We start from the raw sequence: 21,359 nt of genomic DNA on the forward strand, positions 1-21,359 counted from the left end.
TCTGAGGTGATCAATAACATATCACATTCACGTGGCTTTTGTGACGATAATCAGCTGGTGGACTACAATACAACTGATGAGATTACATAATCTAAAATGCTCAATACAAGGAAAGTGAAATTAATAATTAGTGATAACGAAATTGATGTTGCCCTGTTGTGCTTTCGCCACTCACTGCTGTAACTGCTACCGCTACACTTGGCTGCAAGGACGCCCACTCTCTTTCCAAAGCCCCCCCTGCAGGCAGGTTCGTGGTTCGTAACTGCGAGACTAACTCCACCACAGCTATTCCCATCTCATTTCTCCTTCAACCACTAACACATCAGCTGCGAAACGAAGCCAGAGAGAGAAAGAAGAAAAAAAGGAAGGATTTACTCAAGACTTCTCCGGTTCCAGTCGCGAGAAGGGCTGCTACCTGGAACACAACCACCATGCGGCTAGACCCTGCAAGTATTTCCTACCAATATTTTGAATTTATTATTTATTTATTTATTTATTTAATGTATTTATGCATGCATGCAGGCCAATTACTGATTGCGATACAAGGTTATCAGCTATTGATTTTCAGTGTATAGATAAGCAGTGGCGGCTCATGAAAAAATTTTCAGGGGGTTCGCAACAAAATGTGCGTTCACGTCTCAAATATACCAAAGTAGAATACAAATCAGTACAAAATAACTTACTTAAATCATTTCACTAAAAGTTCCTTGTACGGTTGTTTCTCCTCTCATAATTTGGTAGAACCCCTATAACCGAGGATACATTTTTCCGAGACTGATCAGTGAGTGTACAACAAAACTAAAATTGCACTGCCGGGCTGAGTGTCTCAGACGGATTTCTGACCCCAAGTTGGCAGGTTCAATACTTAGCTCGGTAAAAGTAAAATTCACAGCAATTTTGCTACATTGCTGTAAGCCGGGCTGAGTGGCTCAGACGGTTAAGGCGCTGGCCTTCTAACCCCAACTTGGCAGGTTCGATCCTGGCTCAGTCCGGTGGTATTTGAAGGTGCTCAAATACTACAGCCCCGTGTCGGTAGATTTACTGGCACGTAAAAGAACTCCTGCGGGACTAAATTCCGGCACCTCGGCGTCTCCGAAGACCTTAAAAAGTAGTTAGTGGGACGTAAAGAAAATAACATTAACATTAACATTGCTGTAATGTGGCGAATATTAAAAGAGCGATTGGATTTACATAGCACGAAGTTCACCTGCGTGCAATTACCACATTTACCAGTACTCAAATTGAAACGATTCTCCACTCACAATGTAAAGCAAACTTCTTCCCGTGTGTTCAGAATTACCTACTAGCGATATCTTGCGGCGATGTAATGCAATAATAACTTCTTGGAGCTGTGGCCAACAGTAACAGGGGAGGTGGCGGACCCTTGTGGCCAACTGTAATACTATCACTCGTTTGAGGGTAGTTGTAGACTGAAAGGCACATACCTTACCGTGCTCCTCGCTTATGGAGATATCTGTGCACAAACCATGACGTCATCTCCATGCGCATGCGTATAGTCTTCAGGCTCGTAGCAAAATCTCCAGTGTGCTCCCTGCACTGTCAGTCGAAACGAACAGCTGTCAGTACAACGGAGCTTCGATATAAGTTGAATAGTTTCGATCGATTGATGAAATCAGACAGAAACAAAGGAAACAATTTTGAATTATCCATGAAGGCATTAGAACTGGGTGTTCACGTGCTCATGTGCTCCTGAGAGCCCACCGCCACTGCTGATAAGTAAATAATGTGTTATTTGCTGCAGTAATCTACAACTTTTTATTTAAAAAAAGTAATGCGCGGAATGGGGATTTAATAATAATGCTATTGGTTTTACTTTGATGATTTTTGGAGACGCTAAGACGCCAGAATTTTGTCACGCAGGAGTTCGGTATATACACCGACTCCCCCTATGGGTGAGGGCGGTAGAATGTACCTACGGTATCCCCTATCTGTCTGTCAAAGGAGGCGGCTAAAAGAGATAACTGCCAGGGGCTCTAAACACAGAAACATTGGGTAGCGACTACAGAGCCTCTAGTTTAGTCTAGAATTTCTTCTACTTATTTGTGCTATGCCCCTCACGTTAAACTTCCCTATCCGACAGCCCTTGGTCAAAGCTCTTTCTTTTCCGACTTCGCCGGTGGTAGATTTGCGAAGCCTTGGAAGTCTTACATTTTTTTATACTCTTCGTGGCACTTCACTACTTTCAAAGGATAGGACCTTTTCCTTTCTTCTGATTGGTGTTAAGATACAATGGTTGCTAAGTTGTGCTTCCTCATACAATCATACTTCCCACCAACTATCCCCCGATACGAAGCTCTGTACTTACAATTTTAAAATACATCTAGGAGTAGGAATTTTGGCATTTGCCCTGAAAAAGTGTCCTTCGTTCTTACATTTCTTTTTACAATTTATTAGGTCTTACGGCGACGATGGTACAGGAGAGGGCTAGGACTGAAAAGGAAGCGGTCATGGTCTTAATTTAGGCACAACCTCGCCCGCATTTGCCTGGTGTGTAAATGGTAAACCACGGAAAACCATTTTTAGGACTCATGACAGTGGGGTTCGAGCCAACTATCTCCCGAATGTAAGCTCACAACTACATTACCCTAGCCAATTCACTTAGCTCCATTGTTCCAATAGCTGTATTGACACAAATATCACCCCATATTTAGGCACATTTAAAAATGTCATCCAACATGCCGGAACTTATTTATTTTAACTAGCGATACATTTGCGCTTCACAGTGCGTACAAATTGCAACGAATTTTAAGAGGAAAAAGTTCAACCATGAACAACATCAATCGAACATTATGGCAATATTATTTAGTGAACTAAGATCATAGTGCTTTACAAATAAAAGGACCAAAATATATACAGTAAATTATGAATGTACATCGCTTTAAAAAAAGGATTGAACGCACGATATTGTATAAATTATTCACAGGTCAGATACAATTGAAGTTCTTTCTTTCTTTCTTTCTTTCTTTCTTTCTTTCTTTCTTTCTTTCTTTCTTTCTTTACTTATTTATTTATGAAGTGGTGAAGTTAGGGCTCTTGGCCCTCTCTTACACTCAACCACATGGAATTTTCAGATTTTTACAGCATTCAGTTAAAATATTATGGTAATCAGTTACAGTTAATGTGATAAGATGAGTAAATCGGATAAGAATTGCCAATACTACAATTAATTAAGATTACTATTGATGAAAAATGTATAGGATAAATAGGGAGTAGACAATAACAGAAACATATCAAATTAATAACTAAACAATGAATCTACCAACTAGCTTAACGTAAAACTTTTTCTAATATGAGGAAAACTGAAATGAACTGAATAGGCATATTACTACGTTACAATCTGAGTTTGCTTGCTTGTTGTTTAAAGGGGCCTAACATCGAGGTCATCATCAGCCCCTCAATCTGAGTTTACTAAAAGCCATGTTACTATGTTATCTATTTCTAGCAACAATGCATAGTTTTGAAGGAGGAGAGTAAAAACGTAAATGGAATAATCTAAGATACTTAAATTTAATATGTAACTTTTGGTTTTATTCACACATCATTCACTCTTATATTCACTCAGTTTAATTGTATGTAATTTGGAGGAATTTAAGGTAGGCTGATTTTAACGTCCTAGACGAGCAATAATATATACCGGAATCGTATTCTATTGGACTCTCACCACTGGGTACCCATGGTTCAAATTCCGGTCACTCCATGTGAGATTTGTGCTGGACAAAGCGGAGGCGGGACAGGTTTTTCTCCGGGTACCCCGGTTTCCCTGTCATCTTTCATTCCAGCAACACACTCCACTATCATTTCATTTCATCTGCCAGTCACCAATCATTGCCTCAGAGGAGTGCGACAGTCTTCGGCAGCCGGCACATTTCCTATCCTCGCCACTAGATGAGGACTTCATACAATGCACTCCTGACCCGGTCAAATGACTGGAAACAGGCTGTGGATTTTCATCTTATTCCATAACCTCGGAGCAGTGACCAGGAATGAATGGCTGTAGGTATTTTCTCGATGTGGTGCTATTTCAAGTAGTGATACTGAACGAATAGGCCTATTCGTGAAATGAAGAAAGAAGCCCAAGTTTGGAAACTGCACTTCTACCGAAGTATTTAATAACTTTTCTCAGTGTTGTATTGATACCTTTTCCCTAACTAGGATGACATTTACACACAATCTCGCAAACGGCTTATTTGCGGACCCACGTTTACTAAGAAATTTTTTGCTTCTAGTATCGTGAACAGCTGTTTCGATTTGCTCTATTAATTATGTAACACCCTGCATATCTACATAGCTACAGAAGTGATATATACATATAATTTTTTTTGCTATTTGCTTTACATCGCACCGACACAGATAGGTCGGTCTAATGGCGACGATGGGACAGGAAAGGCCTAGGGATAGGAAGGAAGCGGCCATGCCCTTAATTGAGGTACAGCCCAAGCATATGCCTGGTGTGGAAATGGGGAACCACGGAAAACCACCTTCAGGGCTGGCGACAGTGAGATTCGAACCCACTATCTCCCGGATGCGAGCTCATAGCTGCGCGACCCTAACCACACAGACAACTCGCCCGGTAGAAGTGATCCTGATCCGGCACTTTGATGAATTTTTTTTTTTTTTTTGCTGGGGCTTTACGTCGCGCCGACACAGATAGGTCTTATGGCGACGATGGGATAGGAAAGGTCTAGGAGTTGGAAGGAAGCGGCCGTGGCCTTAATTAAGGTACAGCCCCAGCATTTGCCTGGTGTGAAAATGGGAAACCACGGAAAACCATTTTCAGGGCCGCCGATAGTGGGATTCGAACCTACTATCTCCCGGATGCAAGCTCACAGCCGCGCGCCTCTACGCGCACGGCCAACTCGCCCGGTCTTTGATGAATGAAGGTATCGAATAATAAAAGGTGGAAAGTTCACTCCCTGAAATATACAATTTTATTTTTTGATATTTGTTAAACGTCACACTAACTCAGATAAATGTTCAGTGCCGAAAGGTGTCTAGAATGGTAAGGACTGGGAAGAAAGAGGCCGTATTCTTAAGGTACAGATTTACTTGGCGTGAAAGTAAGACACCACGGATAATTATTTTCAGACTGCTGATGGTGGGGTTCGAACTCAACATCTTCCGATTACAAGCTTACAGGTACGCGGGTCCTCCTGTACATCCAAGAAAAAGAAGAAAGAAGGGCCGAACTGTCGGCAGCCCTGAAGATGGTTTTCCATGGTTTCCCATTTTCACACCAGGTAAATGTTGGGGCTTTATCTTAATTAAGGCCACGGCCATTTCCTTCCCATTCCTAGCCATCGTCGCCATAAGACCTGTATCGGTGCGACGTAAAAAGAAAAAGCAGGAAACGAACAGGGGTATCATCGGTGTGGGAAGACAGCAAGAGTTGGCCAAGGGAAGCTAAACAGAAAGGATAAAACGCGAGAAGCGAACACAAGTAAGTCTAATATTAATTCAGTTGGGAATCCCAAGATCACCCCCAGGAGGAAAAATATGACCAAGGAAGGTCGGAAAAGCAAGCTTTTACATGACAGTTGATTTCGTTGTCCGGTTCCATGGCTAAATGTTTAGCGTGCTGCCCTTTGGTCACAGGGGTCCCGGGTTCGATTTCCGACAGGGTTGGGAATTTTAACCATAATTAGTTTATTCCCCTGGCACGGGGGCTAGGTGTATGTGTCGTCTTCATCATCATTTCATCCTCATGACGACGCGCAGGTCGCCTACGGGAGTCAAATTGAAAGACTTGCACCAGGCCTCTCCGGAGGTTACACGCCATTACACAGGTGTTTTCCATTAAGTTTGGTTGTGTATATTTTATGTGAGTGCAAACTCACGGTTTCGGTTTCGTACAAACCCCCAGTTAATTCAGGGATTTATAAACAATATTGGCCCTGAAACGTATCCAAGGACAGATGGGTTCTAAATATGAAGTTTGGTAGAAATATACCCAGTAGTTTTCAAATTATAGGAACTCAGACAAACAAACAGACAAAAACAAACAAACAAACAAACAGCAAACAGACAACAAAGCTTAAAAAATGCAGATGCTCATTATTACACTTGTAACGGATACGTGAATGAAATTTTTTCTTTAATAGTCAATGTACAGGCATACGGTCGTTACGATTTTATTTATATAGATAGTGAGATTCGAAGTTTGCTAAGAGAAAATGTCTTAGTTTGTAGGTATATATATCCACAACGAAAGAACTGTCATTTTTTCCTCTACATGGGGGATGTGGCCGTTGGATTGAAGCAATAGCCACAGAAAGTAGTATAGCGGGCAGAGCTCTCTGTATTCTTTACTCCCTGATTTTTAATGACTAGCCGTACTCGCCGAGGACTATACCAGCATGCACTTTATACGTCTTCTTTTGGAAAGGACACAGCTGGGATTTGAATCAGTGACCTCCAAATCCAAATTACAAGATCGCAACTTTTCATTTCGAAATCCTCCATATACTGGCTGGGATTCGATTTTCGTTCACCTTATTGAGAAGGAATTTCAAGGAATTCGAGAACGTCTCAAATGCTATTCCTTGGTTTAGTCATTTTCAGTTCAAGCAGCTGAGCTCCTGAGATTAAGGGAAGAATATACCGTAATAATGTTATTGGCTTTATGTCCTGCTAACTATTTTTTACGGTTTTAGGAGACGGCGAAGTGCCGGAATTTAGTCCCGCAGGCGTTCTTTTACGTGCCAGAAAATCTATCGACACGAGGCTGGCGTATTTGAGCACCTTCAAATACCATCGGGCTGAGCCAGGATCGAGCCTAACAAGTTGTGCTCAGAAGGCCAGCAAGAGAGGAGCAGCTATGCCCAAAAATGTAATGAGGAATTTGTCTTGTTTATAGAAAAATCGCTCTACCTTTTTAGCCCTGAAAATGAAAGAAGTACCAGTCTGGTATTTTCAGTTTTCCTCTATGGAGCCGAGACGTGGCCTCTTCGTGCTACAGACCTGAAAAAAAAAAAAAAAAGATTCTTTTGAAATGTGGTTCTGGCGAAGGATGTTACGCATACCTTGGACAGCATTTCGCACCAATGATTCCATTATAAATCAGCTCAGCCACAGAGCTACATTTTCAACAATATGTAAAGACAGAGTTTTATTCTCTCGAAACACTCTGCGACGTGGGAATGACAGCATAGAAAAACTGATCATTCTTGGAAATGTTCCCGGCAAGAGAGATCGTGGACGAGTTCCCACTCGATGGTCGAACACAACTGACCAATATAGCTTCCTCGGAGATCACGATCCTCAGAATTGAGGGAACGATCAGAGAGAGGTAGATAACGAGAGAGAGAGAGAGAGAGAGAGAGAGAGAGAGAGAGAATGATGAGGTACTCAGCTACCACGCCCCCTAGAGAGATTCGCCTTTCTGCCTTCAGAAACCTAACACTCCTGGGGTGGTTGTAGTACTGTATAGGTAACCGGGCTGAGTGGCTCAGATGGTTGAGGCGCTGACCTTCTGACCCCAACTTGGCAGGTTCGATCCTGATTCAGTCCGGTGGTATTTGAATGTGCTCAAATACGTCAGCCTCGTGTCGGTAGATTTATCGGCACGTAAAATAACTCTTTCGGGACAATATTCCGGCACCTCGGCGTCTCAAAAAACCGTCAATAGTAGTTAGTGGGACGTAAAACATATTATTACTGTTTAAGTAAGTGAATGCAATGCCAGGCTCAGCTTTCAAGCTCTCTTGGACACCACATCATGTTATAATGTTACCACTGATGATTTCGCGGTCCGTAGTTGTAGACGTGATATAGGCTTTTGGGGCTTATACCGTGTCAAGAAAATAAGGTGAAATTCTTCACGTTCTTGACACGGCATAAATGGTCGTGGTAGGGTAAAGGTAAGGGTGTATTCTGCCCGAAGGCAGGTCCGAACCTCCGCAGAGGTGTGCGTGAGCCGAAGTTTACGTACGGTAGGGTGGCCAGTTCCTTTCCGTTCCTCCATTCCCTTACCCCCTCCAATAGCGTATGGCAACCCATCCAAATCTTGACCACGCCAAATGTTGCTTAACTTCGGAGATCTCTCACGGGATCCGGTGTTTCAACACGGCTACGGCCGTTGGCTATGGTGGTGGTGGTTGTGGAGGTGATTTTTGTTTTAAGAGGAAGTAAAAGAAAAAAAAGCAAAGTCATCTCCGTACAGGCATGAAGGCCCTTGGAGGGGTGGAAGGTACAGGCACTTGATGGGGTAGAGTGGTTAGCTCTACGCCCAGCCGCCTTTGCCCCCAGGAATTAACCTGGTACTCATTCTTGGTGTAGGCTGAGTGAACCTCAGGGTCATGTGCACCTCCGGAAAATGAGTCCTGGCATTGCTTCCACTTACTTGCACCAGGCTTCTCACTTTCATCTATCCTACCCGACCTCCCTTGGTCAACTCTTGCTCTTTTCGGACCCCGACGGTATTAGAACCACTGACTTTATGTCGTACCGACACAGATAGATCTTATGGCGACGATGGGGCAGGAAAGGCCTAGGAGTTTGAAGGAAGCGGCCGTGGCCTTAATTAAGGTACAGCCCCAGCATTTGCCTGGTGTAAAAATGGGAAACCACCGGTATTAGACCACTCGAGGCTAGTGAGTCTTTCATTTTCACACCCTTCATGGCCCTTGTCTTACTTTGACCGGTACTTTCTTTTTTCGAAGTGTCGGATCCCTTCCATTTTTTCTCTCTCTCTCTGATTAGTGTAGGTAGAGAATGGTTGCCTACCTACCTGTACTTCATCTCAAAATAATAATCACCACAACCATCACCACTACGTCAATATACTAATTATTGTGCAACCGTGGTAGCTCTTTTTTTTTTTTTTTTTTGCTAGGGGCTTTACGTCGCACCGACACAGATAGGTCTTATGGCGACGATGGGATAGGAAAGGCCTAGGAGTTGGGAAGGAAGCGGCCGTGGCCTTAATTAAGGTACAGCCCCAGCATTTGCCTGGTGTGAAAATGGGAAACCACGGAAAACCATCTTCAGGGCTGCCGATAGTGGGATTCGAACCTACTATCTCCCGGATGCAAGCTCACAGCCGTGCGCCTCTACGCGCACGGCCAACTCGCCCGGTGGTGGCTCTTTTGATAGCATACGAATTATCATTCAAATAAAGAGAAGGCTAAGTATACATCTATGTCTATTCTTGCGTGATCTTAAGTTATCATCACATCAAACAACTCAAATTCCACATAGCTTAAGAAGTAAACTGCTAATCGAGAAAACATACAGCAGTGCTTTAAAGGAATGATATCATCAAATTGGTTCATAAGCACGTACCTGGAAACATTAAAAGTATTGGCGTTTTTACTCTTGTTCTACAATCTCCTCGCTGAAGGTACTGCAATTATACTTTATGTAATACTCATCGTACCAAGGCCATTAAACAACACGAAGAACAAGAGCAGTGTAGTACATCACCGAGATGAACTTTTGCTGCATCGTTGAAGTTGAGACCAAAGCCTCCTGCTACACAGACTGAAGTAAAAACTGGTTTAAACAGCTTGCTGCGGAAATTCACAAAGAACATCATACTACTCTGACCTCTCGGTAACTTTGAACCGTGACAGTGTCTAATGAAAATCAGTTTTTAATAATAATAATAATAATAATAATAATAATAATAATAATAATAATAATAATAATAATAATAATAATAATAATAATAATAATAATAATAATAAGGGGATATACATAAAACATCCAGACAATAAATCTATCAGTCTATCTATCTAGAGAATATACCGGTACTGTATATATAGCCGATAAAATAAGAGTTTTGTCTATACATTGCTCAGAATTTAATTTTAAAAAACGGTATTTCTGAATCGGTCGTGTCCACAGTAACAAGGAAATGCACACTTTTTAATTTTCCATCATCTTTGTCTCTGTATCTGCATGTATGTATGCTTGCACGTATGTGAGAATGTACGCATGTAACGTATGTACGGGCATCATGAGAAAACGGTTGAAAAGAATTAATAGAAATCGATATGTAAAGTCGGAGAACGAGGCACTACAATCTAGGCTATAAATAATTTTATTCACGCTAGATGAAATGGTAGTTTAGGGGAAGGCCTAAAATTTAATTCCCAAATATTTATGTCATTAGTGGTCCTATAGATAAATACTACACAACTAAAGTTACAGAGTATTAAATTTCCGATAATTTCCGTGATGAGAAATTGACAACTGGAGCAAAGTGGTGTTCGACACAGCGAGCTAATGAAAACTAGCTGGATCGAACGAAAAATGAATAAACGCCAGAATGTGTAATGAAATTTATCGTTGTCTCTAGTTGGCCAATTGGCAAGTCATAATAATAACTGGATATGGAACAACTGGGGATCCCGCATGGGTCTATACATGACCGTCCACAATTTCGGCAAGCCATCCAGTGGGGAATTTTTCCAACGTCACTTACTAGAGTAGAACGCAGCCCGGAAGGCGGTTTCGTTGCGCAGAGTATGAGGTGCGGTGATGCCAATTTGGCTACTCATAACAGCATGAATGTGTAAACATATTTTCATCCAGTTATATCTTTAATTCCAAAGCGATGACCTATATTTTTGTGGGCTTAAAAGTTTCCTGAAAGTCCGAATTAATTTTTATCATCAAACTCCGAGAAAGTGTTGAGGGAAATTTTCGAGATATTAAAGAAGCTAAATGGAAGTTGAGAGAAATGAAAGGCGAAATGCAGAGAGCATAACAGCATGAATATGTAAACATTTTTTCATCCAGTTATATCTTGAATTCTAAAGCGATGACCTATATTTTTTGTGGGCTTAAAAGTTTCCTGAAAGTCAAAATTAATTTTTAACATCAAACCCCGAGAAAGTGTTGAGGAAAATTTTCGAGATATTAAGGAAGGTAAATGAGCGGGCCAGTTTCAATGCCGTAGGATATTCGCCGTTTTTTTTATACATATCAAATATTGTTGTACGTAGAACATTTTTATTGAAATCATCGAGGTCCGTCACTGGCTTCTTCCTCTTAGGGCTCTTCCCTGGCGACCTGAACACTGCATTATTTTTATTTTCGTAGCTTGTTTTATCCCCTGTACTGTTCGTAGGCCGATACCACACGCGAGTGCAGATTTCTTTTGAAGCGTGGCAACATGGCGGTCCTCACCTTCTCCGCCTATGAACGCCTGCTGCTGCATGCTTACAAAATACAAATGCACTCCAAATACTATTTCCCTCGTCTGTCGATGGGGTACTTATCTTTGTGCTCTTCCTGGATCTATCGTACACACACAAATATTCTCTAAATTCGTTGATGATATTTACAAATAAAACTCGAAACATTCACTCGTGACCCGCACAAACAGGCACCTTTTACTGAAGTGATTCTGTTGGCTCAGCGGAAAACACGTCATACTACAGAGCGCGCGAATGTTACTGGGCAACCCTCTTCAGACCGCCTTTCCGGCTGCGTTCTACTCTAGTAGGCTTCGATCACATTGGAGGCACGCGGGTGCAAGTAATTTGGTGGCGCGCGCGTGTGCAAGCTGGCGTGAACAGCAACATGCTCACACTAAATGCAAGCAGGTGCAAGTTAATTATTATGAACAGGTCAGTCGAAATGGAGATGTCAGACGATGAAGACATTGTTTTGGAAAATAGTGTTTTAAAATTTTAATTTTTGGATGAGCAGGAAATCAGGGAAAAGTGGGTGAACGAGTATTTTTTGGACAGAGAGGAAGATGGAGAGTATGCACGAATATTCAATGATTTGCTTAGACAGTCTGATAAGTTTTTGAATACTTCAGAATGATACCAAACACTTTCTACTATATACTGGACAAAATCACACCTAGAATAAGGAGGCAATCTAATTTCCGAAAGTGTGTATCCCCTGAAGAGAAGCTGATGGTTACGTTGAGGTAAGACTTGAAGATTTATTAACTATTGACTTCAAAATATGCTTTTGATGAATTTACAAATGATATTCAATCTGCCAATATTAAAGACGTTATAGGCCTTTCTTTTCCAAAAAAAGTTAATATAACGTATTAATTATAAGCATTAAAAAGTGCCGATTGAATATTTTTTTGAGTGAATAGTTTATGAAAATAACCTGGATATTGCACGCTTGCAACTACAAAACAAATATTTTTGTTTCGAAGTGGAGTCGGATCAAGCGTGCGCTTGCTTGTGGCGGGCAGTGTGAGCGACGATGGACAAGTCACCACTTGTTTCTGTCGCTCTCCTGCAGATTTTGTTTATATGTGCACGCTTGCGCACGCGCGCGCCATCAAATTAGTTGCACAAGTGTGCCTCCAATGTGATCGAAGCCGTAGGAAGAACACAGGAACCAGCAGAGCTATGTGGATGGAGAAAAGAAAGCTGTCTCATAGTTAAAATTAAGGAGTACTGGAAGAGGAGAAAACAGAAAGCCCAGGTTATGAGAGGATACGAGCCCCGTGGTTCACAGCAGGCCTAAACGACAAAGAATAATCATATGAATAAAATTGCAAGAGTAAAAGAATTTAACTACTTAGATGAATGAATCACTGAAAATGGCAATGAAAATAAATCAGTAGCTTCAACAATTCAGAACATGGAAATTGCTTTTCAACACACAAATAATGTTTATAAGAAATGCTTGTCCTGGAGTAGTAAAATTTGTCATTGCTTAACAGTGATTAAACCTGAAGCTCTTTATGCTTCAGAAACGCTCAATTTACATCATAAAAATTTAAAGGAACAAATTAGAGATTAAAGAAAGGAAAGCAAAGAGAAAAATCTTAGGGAAAAGAAGTAGAAATGGAATAAATGATCCCAAAAACAACTCGGAAACATATTTTCAAATATCTAAACTTACTGATGCAATGATACTGCGACGAATTCAATTTTTAAACCATTTGGAAATAATGAATAACAACAGACTTACTTATCGAATACACAAATTTTTGAAAATCAAACGTACGAGATCAAAATGGTATAAGTAAGAAGAGAAAATCCTCACTGAATTAGGATCACCAAATCTGCAGGACAGAAATATAATCAGGAAAATTGTTCACAGAAGGGGTTTTGAGGAAGACGAGTAGAAACCAACACTACGTACCTGGACCGGGGAACAGAAATTACAACAAGCGATGAAATGAAGAACGATTCGACAAGGAGGAAAGCTCAACAAATGTTGAATCCGCGTGGTCTTAAGTGACACTTTCGCGCAGAATAATAAAGATGATAATAATAATTGTCTAGCCTTTGCGGACAGACAAACCTCACACGGCCACGAAGCAAGTTGAAGAATTGCAAAATATGGATGCCAAAACTGAAATAACGTAGGCAACGTTTAAAACAAATTCTGTTCGATTCGACTCGATTCCATTCCACTAGGTGGAAGAGGGCCTTAACATCACCAAAGTTCTCAAGCGAACTAATATAGGACAATACGAAACAAGACGACGAGATATCGCAACACTGCAGGTCACTCCACGCGGAGTTGAGAAGAAACTGTCATCGAGCATTCTCAGATTTTCACTGGGTACCGTAGTGCTCTCAATGGTGCGGCTTGAGTCAAAGAATATTTCCCCCGGGTCTACTGAAGCTGTCATTGGCGCGGCGTAAGGCAAGGGACATCAAAGCCGCACAGTATCGTTTAGAGAAGCAAATATATATATTTATTCAAAAGAGGAAGGGGGACAGAGGCAAGCACATAACAATCGATCTCTTCCACCGCACGGGATATCTAATTTCAAGGCGAGTTTATTGCAGTATATTAAGTCTTCGCTAAAAGAACGCTATCATTCAAATCATAGCGCATATTTAAGTCCGCCTGGTGGGCATGTTTACTAAGGCGTCAAGTCTATACAGTCTGACACCGTGTTTAGCCAGTTCGAGTCCCGTTGGTCAAAAACATGTTCACCATGAGAATGTCGGTCGGCAGTTTAGGGGAGATGGTGAGGACAGCGCACAATTTTCATTTTGGTGAAATATATATTTTGCTTTATATTTTTGGGTCATTTTTAGGTAATTTTACAGTCCATTTTTCGGCATTTATTAGGTCATCAAAATTCGGGTGCTGCATTTAACCATTCCTTCACTTTTTGTGTCTCTGAAAGTCCTCTTGTCAAGGCCATCTTGGAATGCACGAGTCATGTCATTAATATCGTAACAGTTTAGGAGGTTTAGGTTCAAGATCTACAACTTCTCTGATTGAAGTAATGACAGCGTGCAAACAAGGTTACATCATCGGCATGTTAATGTTATCAAGGCCATTGTTAACACATGTTCCATTTGTGATCCGATAAAGTGCTAATATATTTTGACTTTTGTAAAATGTGGATAATCAAATATTTTATTCCAGGTACACGAATAATAAGGTCGATAAAATTAAAATATTTTTTAAAATCCTGATGAAAAAGAGACACTTTTTAAGATGCAGATGGTTGTCTTACCCAGAGGCATACTGGCTAACAGCGAAAGTTAAAAGGTCACTGATTCAAATCCCAGCTGTGTCCTTTCCAAAAGGAGGCGTAGGCTATAAAGTGCATGCTGGTATAGTCCTCGGCAAGTACGGCTAGTCATTAAAAAACAGGGAGTAAAGAATACAGGGAGCTGCCCGCTACACTACTTTCTGTAGCTATCGCTTCAAGCAACACCACCTAGATTAGGTGGTGTTGGCCTAAGCCTGTATGTGTATAGCATCAGGTGGCATGCTCGCCAGTATCGTTCTCAGAGTTGCACGAGAGTAGCAAGTCCCCTGCCGACAAACAGTTCCAGATGTCTCCGTTAGATTGCGCAACTCTGCGGAGATTATTTCATTCCTACTTTCTCTCCTCTCACAAATATAATTCCATTTCCATTCTTTTAAATTTACAATTTTTGCTTTACGTCGCACTAACGCAGATAGGTATTACGGCGACAATGGGATAGGAAAGAGCTAGGAGTTGGAAGGATGCGATCGTGGCTTGAATTAAGGCAGAGTCACAACATTTGCCTGGTGTGAACATGGGAAACCGCGGAAAACCATCTTCAACAGGGCTTCCGGCAGCGGTGTTCGAACCCACTATTAACCGAATACAAGCTCACAGCTACGCGACCATAACCGCCCGGCCAACTTGCTGGGTAATTTATTTTCCACGCCATACCGGACCACCCACAATATTACCAACATCTTGCTTCAATGACAAACAGGAGGGCAATTTTCTTCTTTTATTCAAGTGAGGCAAGAGTAACTCTGCCAAGCTGACTGGCTAGGACGGATTGAGGCACTGGCCTTCTGACTCCAAAGTGGCAAGCTCGATCCTGGCTCAGTCCGGTGGTATTTGAAGGTCAGCCTCGTGTCGGTAGATTTACTGGCATGTAAATTAACTCCCGCGGGACTAAATTCCGGCACCTCGGCATCTCCGAAAACCGTAAAAATATAGTGGGACGTAAAGCCAATAATTTTTTGCTAGTGGCTTTACGTCGCACCGACACGGATAGGTCTTATGGCGACGATGGGACAGGAAAGTAATTGCCAGATAATTAAGTTTTAGTAGGAACATAGTTCATTACTTAAAACGATAATAGAGTCTCTTGTTATTTCTGTAAGCTATAAAAGTGTGACACTGTTGTTGTTGTTGTTGTTGTTGGAGAGGTTATGGGCTCTATTATTTCACCCAGCCACTACACTTATTATCGTGATATTACACTTAATATGCGAAATCACACGCAATTATTCACACTACGAAGACCACACGCAATGAGTCTCACTACAAAGGTCACAAGAACAAAGTTGAGCATCATGTCTATGTACACATCTTAAACAGCGCGTAACATAACAAAGGAAGTGCATAGAAGTAAAAAACTGTGGAAGCAGGAGTATGTAACCGAGCGAACAATAAAAAAGACAGTAATTTACAAATGAATATGAGAGTCATCCAAATATTGATTGATAGCATGTATTATAGCAGGAGACATATCTGTAAGCAAACAGGAGACATTGGTGGGGAGAGCTTTCTGAAGACTGATAAGACGAGAAATAAAAGCCGGACGAAAAGAATCATACACAGGGCATTGGAATAATAAATGATTTACATCAGCATTTGGAGTACCACATAGACAGGAGGAGTGGGGGGAGAGGTTAAAACGATGTTTATACAGAGGAGTAAGGGCATGATTAAAGCGAAGACGAATAATGTTGGTAATGTGGCGGAGTGTGACACTGAAAATTTTGATGCAACACCCAGCTTCAGATACCACCAGCCGCCACTGGTGAAACTAAAGGGTTGTTTTCCTAGAGGCTGGTTTATTGCGTCTCGCCGGACGAAATCGCTCGGTAAAAGTAATGCGCCCAGCGCAACGTAAAACGTTCAAGGCGACTGTTATCCTAGAGGGCACACTAGGTTGTCAGTCGAGTTGCGATCTGCGTAATAATATTGTGTTCTCCAGAGTCATGGATCATTTTCAACTAAAGAAAAGGAAAGTACTGACGATGTTGCTCTTACTAGATTAGGAGAATGAGGATGATGAGGAGTTCGTGCTTCGTGAGTGGTCGAAAATAAGGAGGTTGGAAGATGGGATGTACAAGAAAAGAGCCGAAGAAGGAGCATTTTAATAACTGCTGATTACAAAGCATTTGATGGACGAAGAGGAAAAATTTAAAGCTTATTTCAGAATCTCTCGTGAGAAATTCGCGTCCATTTTGCACCTCATTGAAGAAGACCTTTCATGTAATGTCATCATCATCATCATCATCATCATCTGTTTACCCTCCAGGTTCGGCTTTTCCCTCGGACACAGCGAGGGATCCCACCTCTACCGCCTCAAGGGCAGTGTCCTGGAGCTTCAGACTCTTGGTCGGGGGATACAACTGGGGAGAATGACCAGTACCTCGCCCAGGCGGCCTCACCTGCTATGCTGAACAGGGGCCTTGTGGAGGGATGGGAAGATTGGGAGGGATAGATAAGGAAGAGAGAAAGAAGCGGCCGTGGCCTTAAGTTAGGTACCATCCCGGCATTCGCCTGGAGGAGAACTGGGAAACCACGGAAAACCACTTCGAGGATGGCTGAGGTGGGAATCGAACCCACCTCTACTCAGTTGACCTCCCGAGGCTGAGTGGACCCCGTTCCAGCCCTCGTACCACTTTTCAAATTTTCGTGGCAGAGTCGGGAATCGAACCCGGACCTCCGGGGATGGCAGCTAATCACGCTAACCACTACACCACAGAGGCGGACTCATGTAATGTACTGTCAATAAATGACTTCTTTTTATGTAGGTGCTTACTTGTTGATCATATTGCCGATATCTGCCCAAATAGTTTCTTTCTTTACGGTATGTTTGCATTCCGGGTTCTTCAGTTCCCACAGAATTGGATGACCACTAACTATTTCAATTAATTCTTCATCTTTCGCAGCACTGAAACGTGCAAGTTGTGACATTGTGGGCAACATGTGTATGTATACGAACAATGAACAGACTGGTGATATCACGTGATGAACTCTGAATCCAAATAGTACGCCGGGCGCGAGACGCTATAAAGTCGTTCTAAACCAGTCGGCCAAACACGCCGAGCGTTTGTCGCTGGTGTAGAGCGTTTTGCGCTCTGTAGGAAAACACCAACACTACTCCTACGTAGAGGAGTGGAGAGCGTATTACGCTGGGCGCGTTGCCCTTTAGTATTTAAGTTCAAGATAAGTACGCACTGGTAATAAAGACTAAACGACATACACTATACGTGAATAGATGACTTCACTACAACAGTGATAAGCTGCAGCTATTCACAGAATAACGAATTACGCGTTGCATTTACTAGAGCGACACAGAAGGAAAATGAAAGAAGGCAACAAAGCGATGGCTGTTCTCACCATTATGCTTCGTCCCTGAGAATGTATTTATGAAATAGAAAATCTTAAGTAGTTATTCTAATAGCGCACAGGCAAAAAATTGCCTCATCTTTATTCTTTTATTTCTTTCGTAATACAGTCCGGCTCCATGGCTAAATGGTTAACGTGCTGGCCTTTGGCCACAGAGGTCCCGGGTTCGATTCCCGGCAGGGTCGGGAATTTTAACCTTAATTGGTTAATTTTGCTGGTACGGGGGCTGGGTGTATGTGTCGTTTTTATCATCATTTCATCCTCATCATGACGCCTACGGGAGTCAAATCAAAAGACCTGCATCTGGCGAGCCGACCTTGTCCTCGGACACTCCCGGCACTAAAAGCCATACGCCATTTCATTTCATAATACAAAATGTAAATATAATATTATAGTTATAATATTTCTTAACCACGAGAAATGATCGGTTTCTCACAGGGGTTGGGTTCGCTCCTTTAGCAATACTGTTTTCTTAACATGGAATTATCTATAAAAGCGTCTTAAATTTTTTCTTTCCATGCCTCCGTTGTCGAGAAACATAAGTTTACGTTAACAAGCCACGAGAAAATTATTGCTAATGTTGTCGTTCCGTGGCTGTTCAATAGTTGTGTAAATACAAGGTATTTTTAGCCGCTTTCAACCACTGTAGAAACATTCAGAAAAATCTGGCGTGGAAATGCATAAGGTTGAAAAGAACTTGGGAGTGAAAAGCTTAATAAACACTATACTATTTATTACACATCACAAAGGAATTTAAATAAATTGTTCTTTCCAAAGCTCTCTTGAACCGGTTAGAAAAACAGACAGATCACCTGATTGGCGAGTAGCAAGCGGGTTTCAGGAAAGGTCGATCATGTGCAGAACAAATATGGAACTTGAAGACGATATTAAGGATTCGCCGAAGTGCCAGCACGATCGTCACCTTTGTGGATTTTAAGAAGGCGTATGACTCTGTGGACAGACAGACAGTATTTGATACTCTAGAAGAACTCAGAGTGGACAAGAAGACCAGAGCACTTATCCAGCAGACCCTCACAAGTACGACCTCTAAAGTGAAATTCCTTGGAGAAATCTCTGAGCCTTTTGAAATATGTACGGGCGTTCGTCAAGGCGACGGCATCTCCCCTATTCTGTTTAACTTAGTTCTAGACAAAGTTATTAGAGAATGGGAAAAGGATATCAAAGGTGTGAACATCGGAAATTTGGGAAGCAAATCAATGTGAAATGTTTAGCATTTGCTGATGATCTTGCAATCATTACTAAGACCAAGGATGAAACAAGGTATGCCATACAGAGACTACATAATATAGCATCAAAGGCGGGCCTCCAGGTATCCTACGAAAAAACCAAGTACATAGAAAATCTACGTCAAAATAGCAAAAGAACTCCGCTAGAGATGGAAAACGGCACAATTTCACAGGTGCCCTCCTTCAAATACCTTGGAAAAATTATACTACCATCAGGATTAGACAGTAGTGCCAATGTAGAAAGAAACACCAAACTACATAAGATATACAGACTGACGTGGAATTACTACAACAAAAGAGTCATATCGCGTAATGCAAACTTACGACACTACAAGACAGTTGTATTGCCTGAAGCTTTATATGCCTCAGAAACCATATGCTTAGGTGGTCACTCTAAAATTACAGAAATTGAAAAGCAGGAGCGGAAAATTCTCAGGAAAATTTATGGTCCTACCGAGATAAAATGGAATGTGGATTCAGAGGAGAACAGCGGACCTCTACTCCTTCACCGACAGGTTTACTGATGCCGTACGGAAAAAACGCCTTAATTTCTATGGCCATATCTACAGAATGAACAGCGACAGACTAACTAAAAGATTATTCAAAGTAATCAACTCAAAGAAGGTCAAAATAAAATGGCTAGAAGAAACTAAGGTGGACCTCCAAGAAATAAATATCACAGACGACATCATGGAAAATCGCGTAGCTTTTAGAACAAAAGTTGCCAATCATAAATTTAGGGAGAAACCAAAAAAGACAACTGGTAGGAAGTGGTCGACAGAACGCAAGATGCAACACAGTGCATTCATGAAGAGATTTTGGGAGGATAAGAAGGCACAAACCATCAAACCAACTAACAAGTTCAAACGCGCTCTATGAATGGGCATAACGAAGAAAGAAGAAAGAGAAATAGTAATGAAATAGTTAAACAAAATCACACCGAAGCGTCAACCACAATGACAGCTGAGTCTGCATAAGCATACACACATAAACAAAGCCACGTGCTGTAAGTAAATAATAATTTCGTGTGGCTATTTCTAGCCAAGAACAACCCTTATAAGGCAGACCCTCCGATGAGGGTGGGCGGCATCTGCCATTTGTAGATAACTGCGTGTTATTGTGGTGGAGGATAGTGTTATGTGTGGTGTGTGAGTTGCAGGGATGTTGGGGACAGCAGAAACACCCAACCCCCTGGTCATTGGAATTATCTAATGAAGGTTAAAATCCCCGATCTGGACGGGAATCGAACCCGGGACCCTCTGAACCGAAGGCCAGTACGCTGACCATTCACCCAACGAGTCGGACACGTGCTGTAAGTCATACACATAATCGGCAACACGGGCTCGTCTGAGCCAATAGTATGGCTTATTTTTTTCCAACATGGCGTCAAACGTCAAGTGAAACCATGGCATAGGTGGCCCTTTGGAGTTTATCATAAATCAGCTGTCTAGGAAACTATTTTTTATAGAAGAGTTGCTGTTGAACCTCCTATTCCCAGCAATTCCTGCATATAAAGTTTTACATGAGCTTCAGTACAAAAGGAATAGTATATGCAATTCAATGATTTTCCTAAAATGGACATAAGGAGGATATGAGACGAGACACGGTTTGAAAAGCCTTGCGGTGCATGGGTTCCACCATCGTTTGTGTCAAGGGTGAACTTTCATGAGCCAACTACAAACTGTAGATGTAAAAGGCGTGATAAACTTTGCGAACATTATCGTATATTTACGTGTAACCTACGAGTTGAATCCATAATGAAATTCTGTGTTGACTATTCGTAAGAACCTGTTTGTACACATTTGTGTGAAATAAATAATTTATTAATAAACTCCTGCAGTATGTCGTCTGTGTATGCTTCAACGAGGTAGAATTCTATTGGTATGCATAGATTTGTACGTCTTCTCTGGTGTTTCGTATTTTTGTTATGATTTCCTCCGCTACAAGGATAAATAAAAGGAAGCTCGTAGGATCACTCTGAAGTAGGAAATGAAACGCAATAAATGACATAGATCACCTTAGTCAACTGTCAATCAAAACGGCCTTGACACTCTTCCGCCTCAAAGTTACTCCAAGTGTCACTTACGACATTGAAACAATTTGGACCTTCCTGAAGAAAAAAAGATCTAAAAGAGATAGAAAGGGTGAAAGCAACTTTCCTTAAAAGAGCCCTATGCGTATCTAAATACACACGCTCTAGACTTGTGTATGAACTGACTCGAGAACCTTTCTTCATTGAGGACTTGCGACATGCAATGACTCTACAATCAACAAAGGCATAT

The 21,359-nt window shown here is 41.6% G+C and overlaps 1 protein-coding gene across 2 annotated transcripts in view; it reads left to right on the forward strand.

Annotated features, from left to right (window-relative positions):
- The first annotated feature begins 227 nt into the window (after positions 1-227).
- LOC136884442 (tubulin alpha chain) overlaps positions 228-21,359 on the forward strand; it is a 57,082-nt gene continuing 35,950 nt past the window's right edge. Inside the window, exon 1 of one of the 2 annotated variants that reach the window (XM_067156609.2) lies at positions 228-450. In XM_067156609.2, coding sequence (XP_067012710.1) covers positions 432-450 — 19 coding nt within the window. In that variant the 5' untranslated portion in view covers positions 228-431. The remainder of the gene's footprint in view (positions 451-21,359) is intronic. The other variant, XM_067156608.2, reaches the window with a different exon arrangement.

This window comes from Anabrus simplex, chromosome 12 (genome assembly GCF_040414725.1).
Source record: "Anabrus simplex isolate iqAnaSimp1 chromosome 12, ASM4041472v1, whole genome shotgun sequence".
Lineage (NCBI taxonomy): Eukaryota > Metazoa > Arthropoda > Insecta > Orthoptera > Tettigoniidae > Anabrus > Anabrus simplex.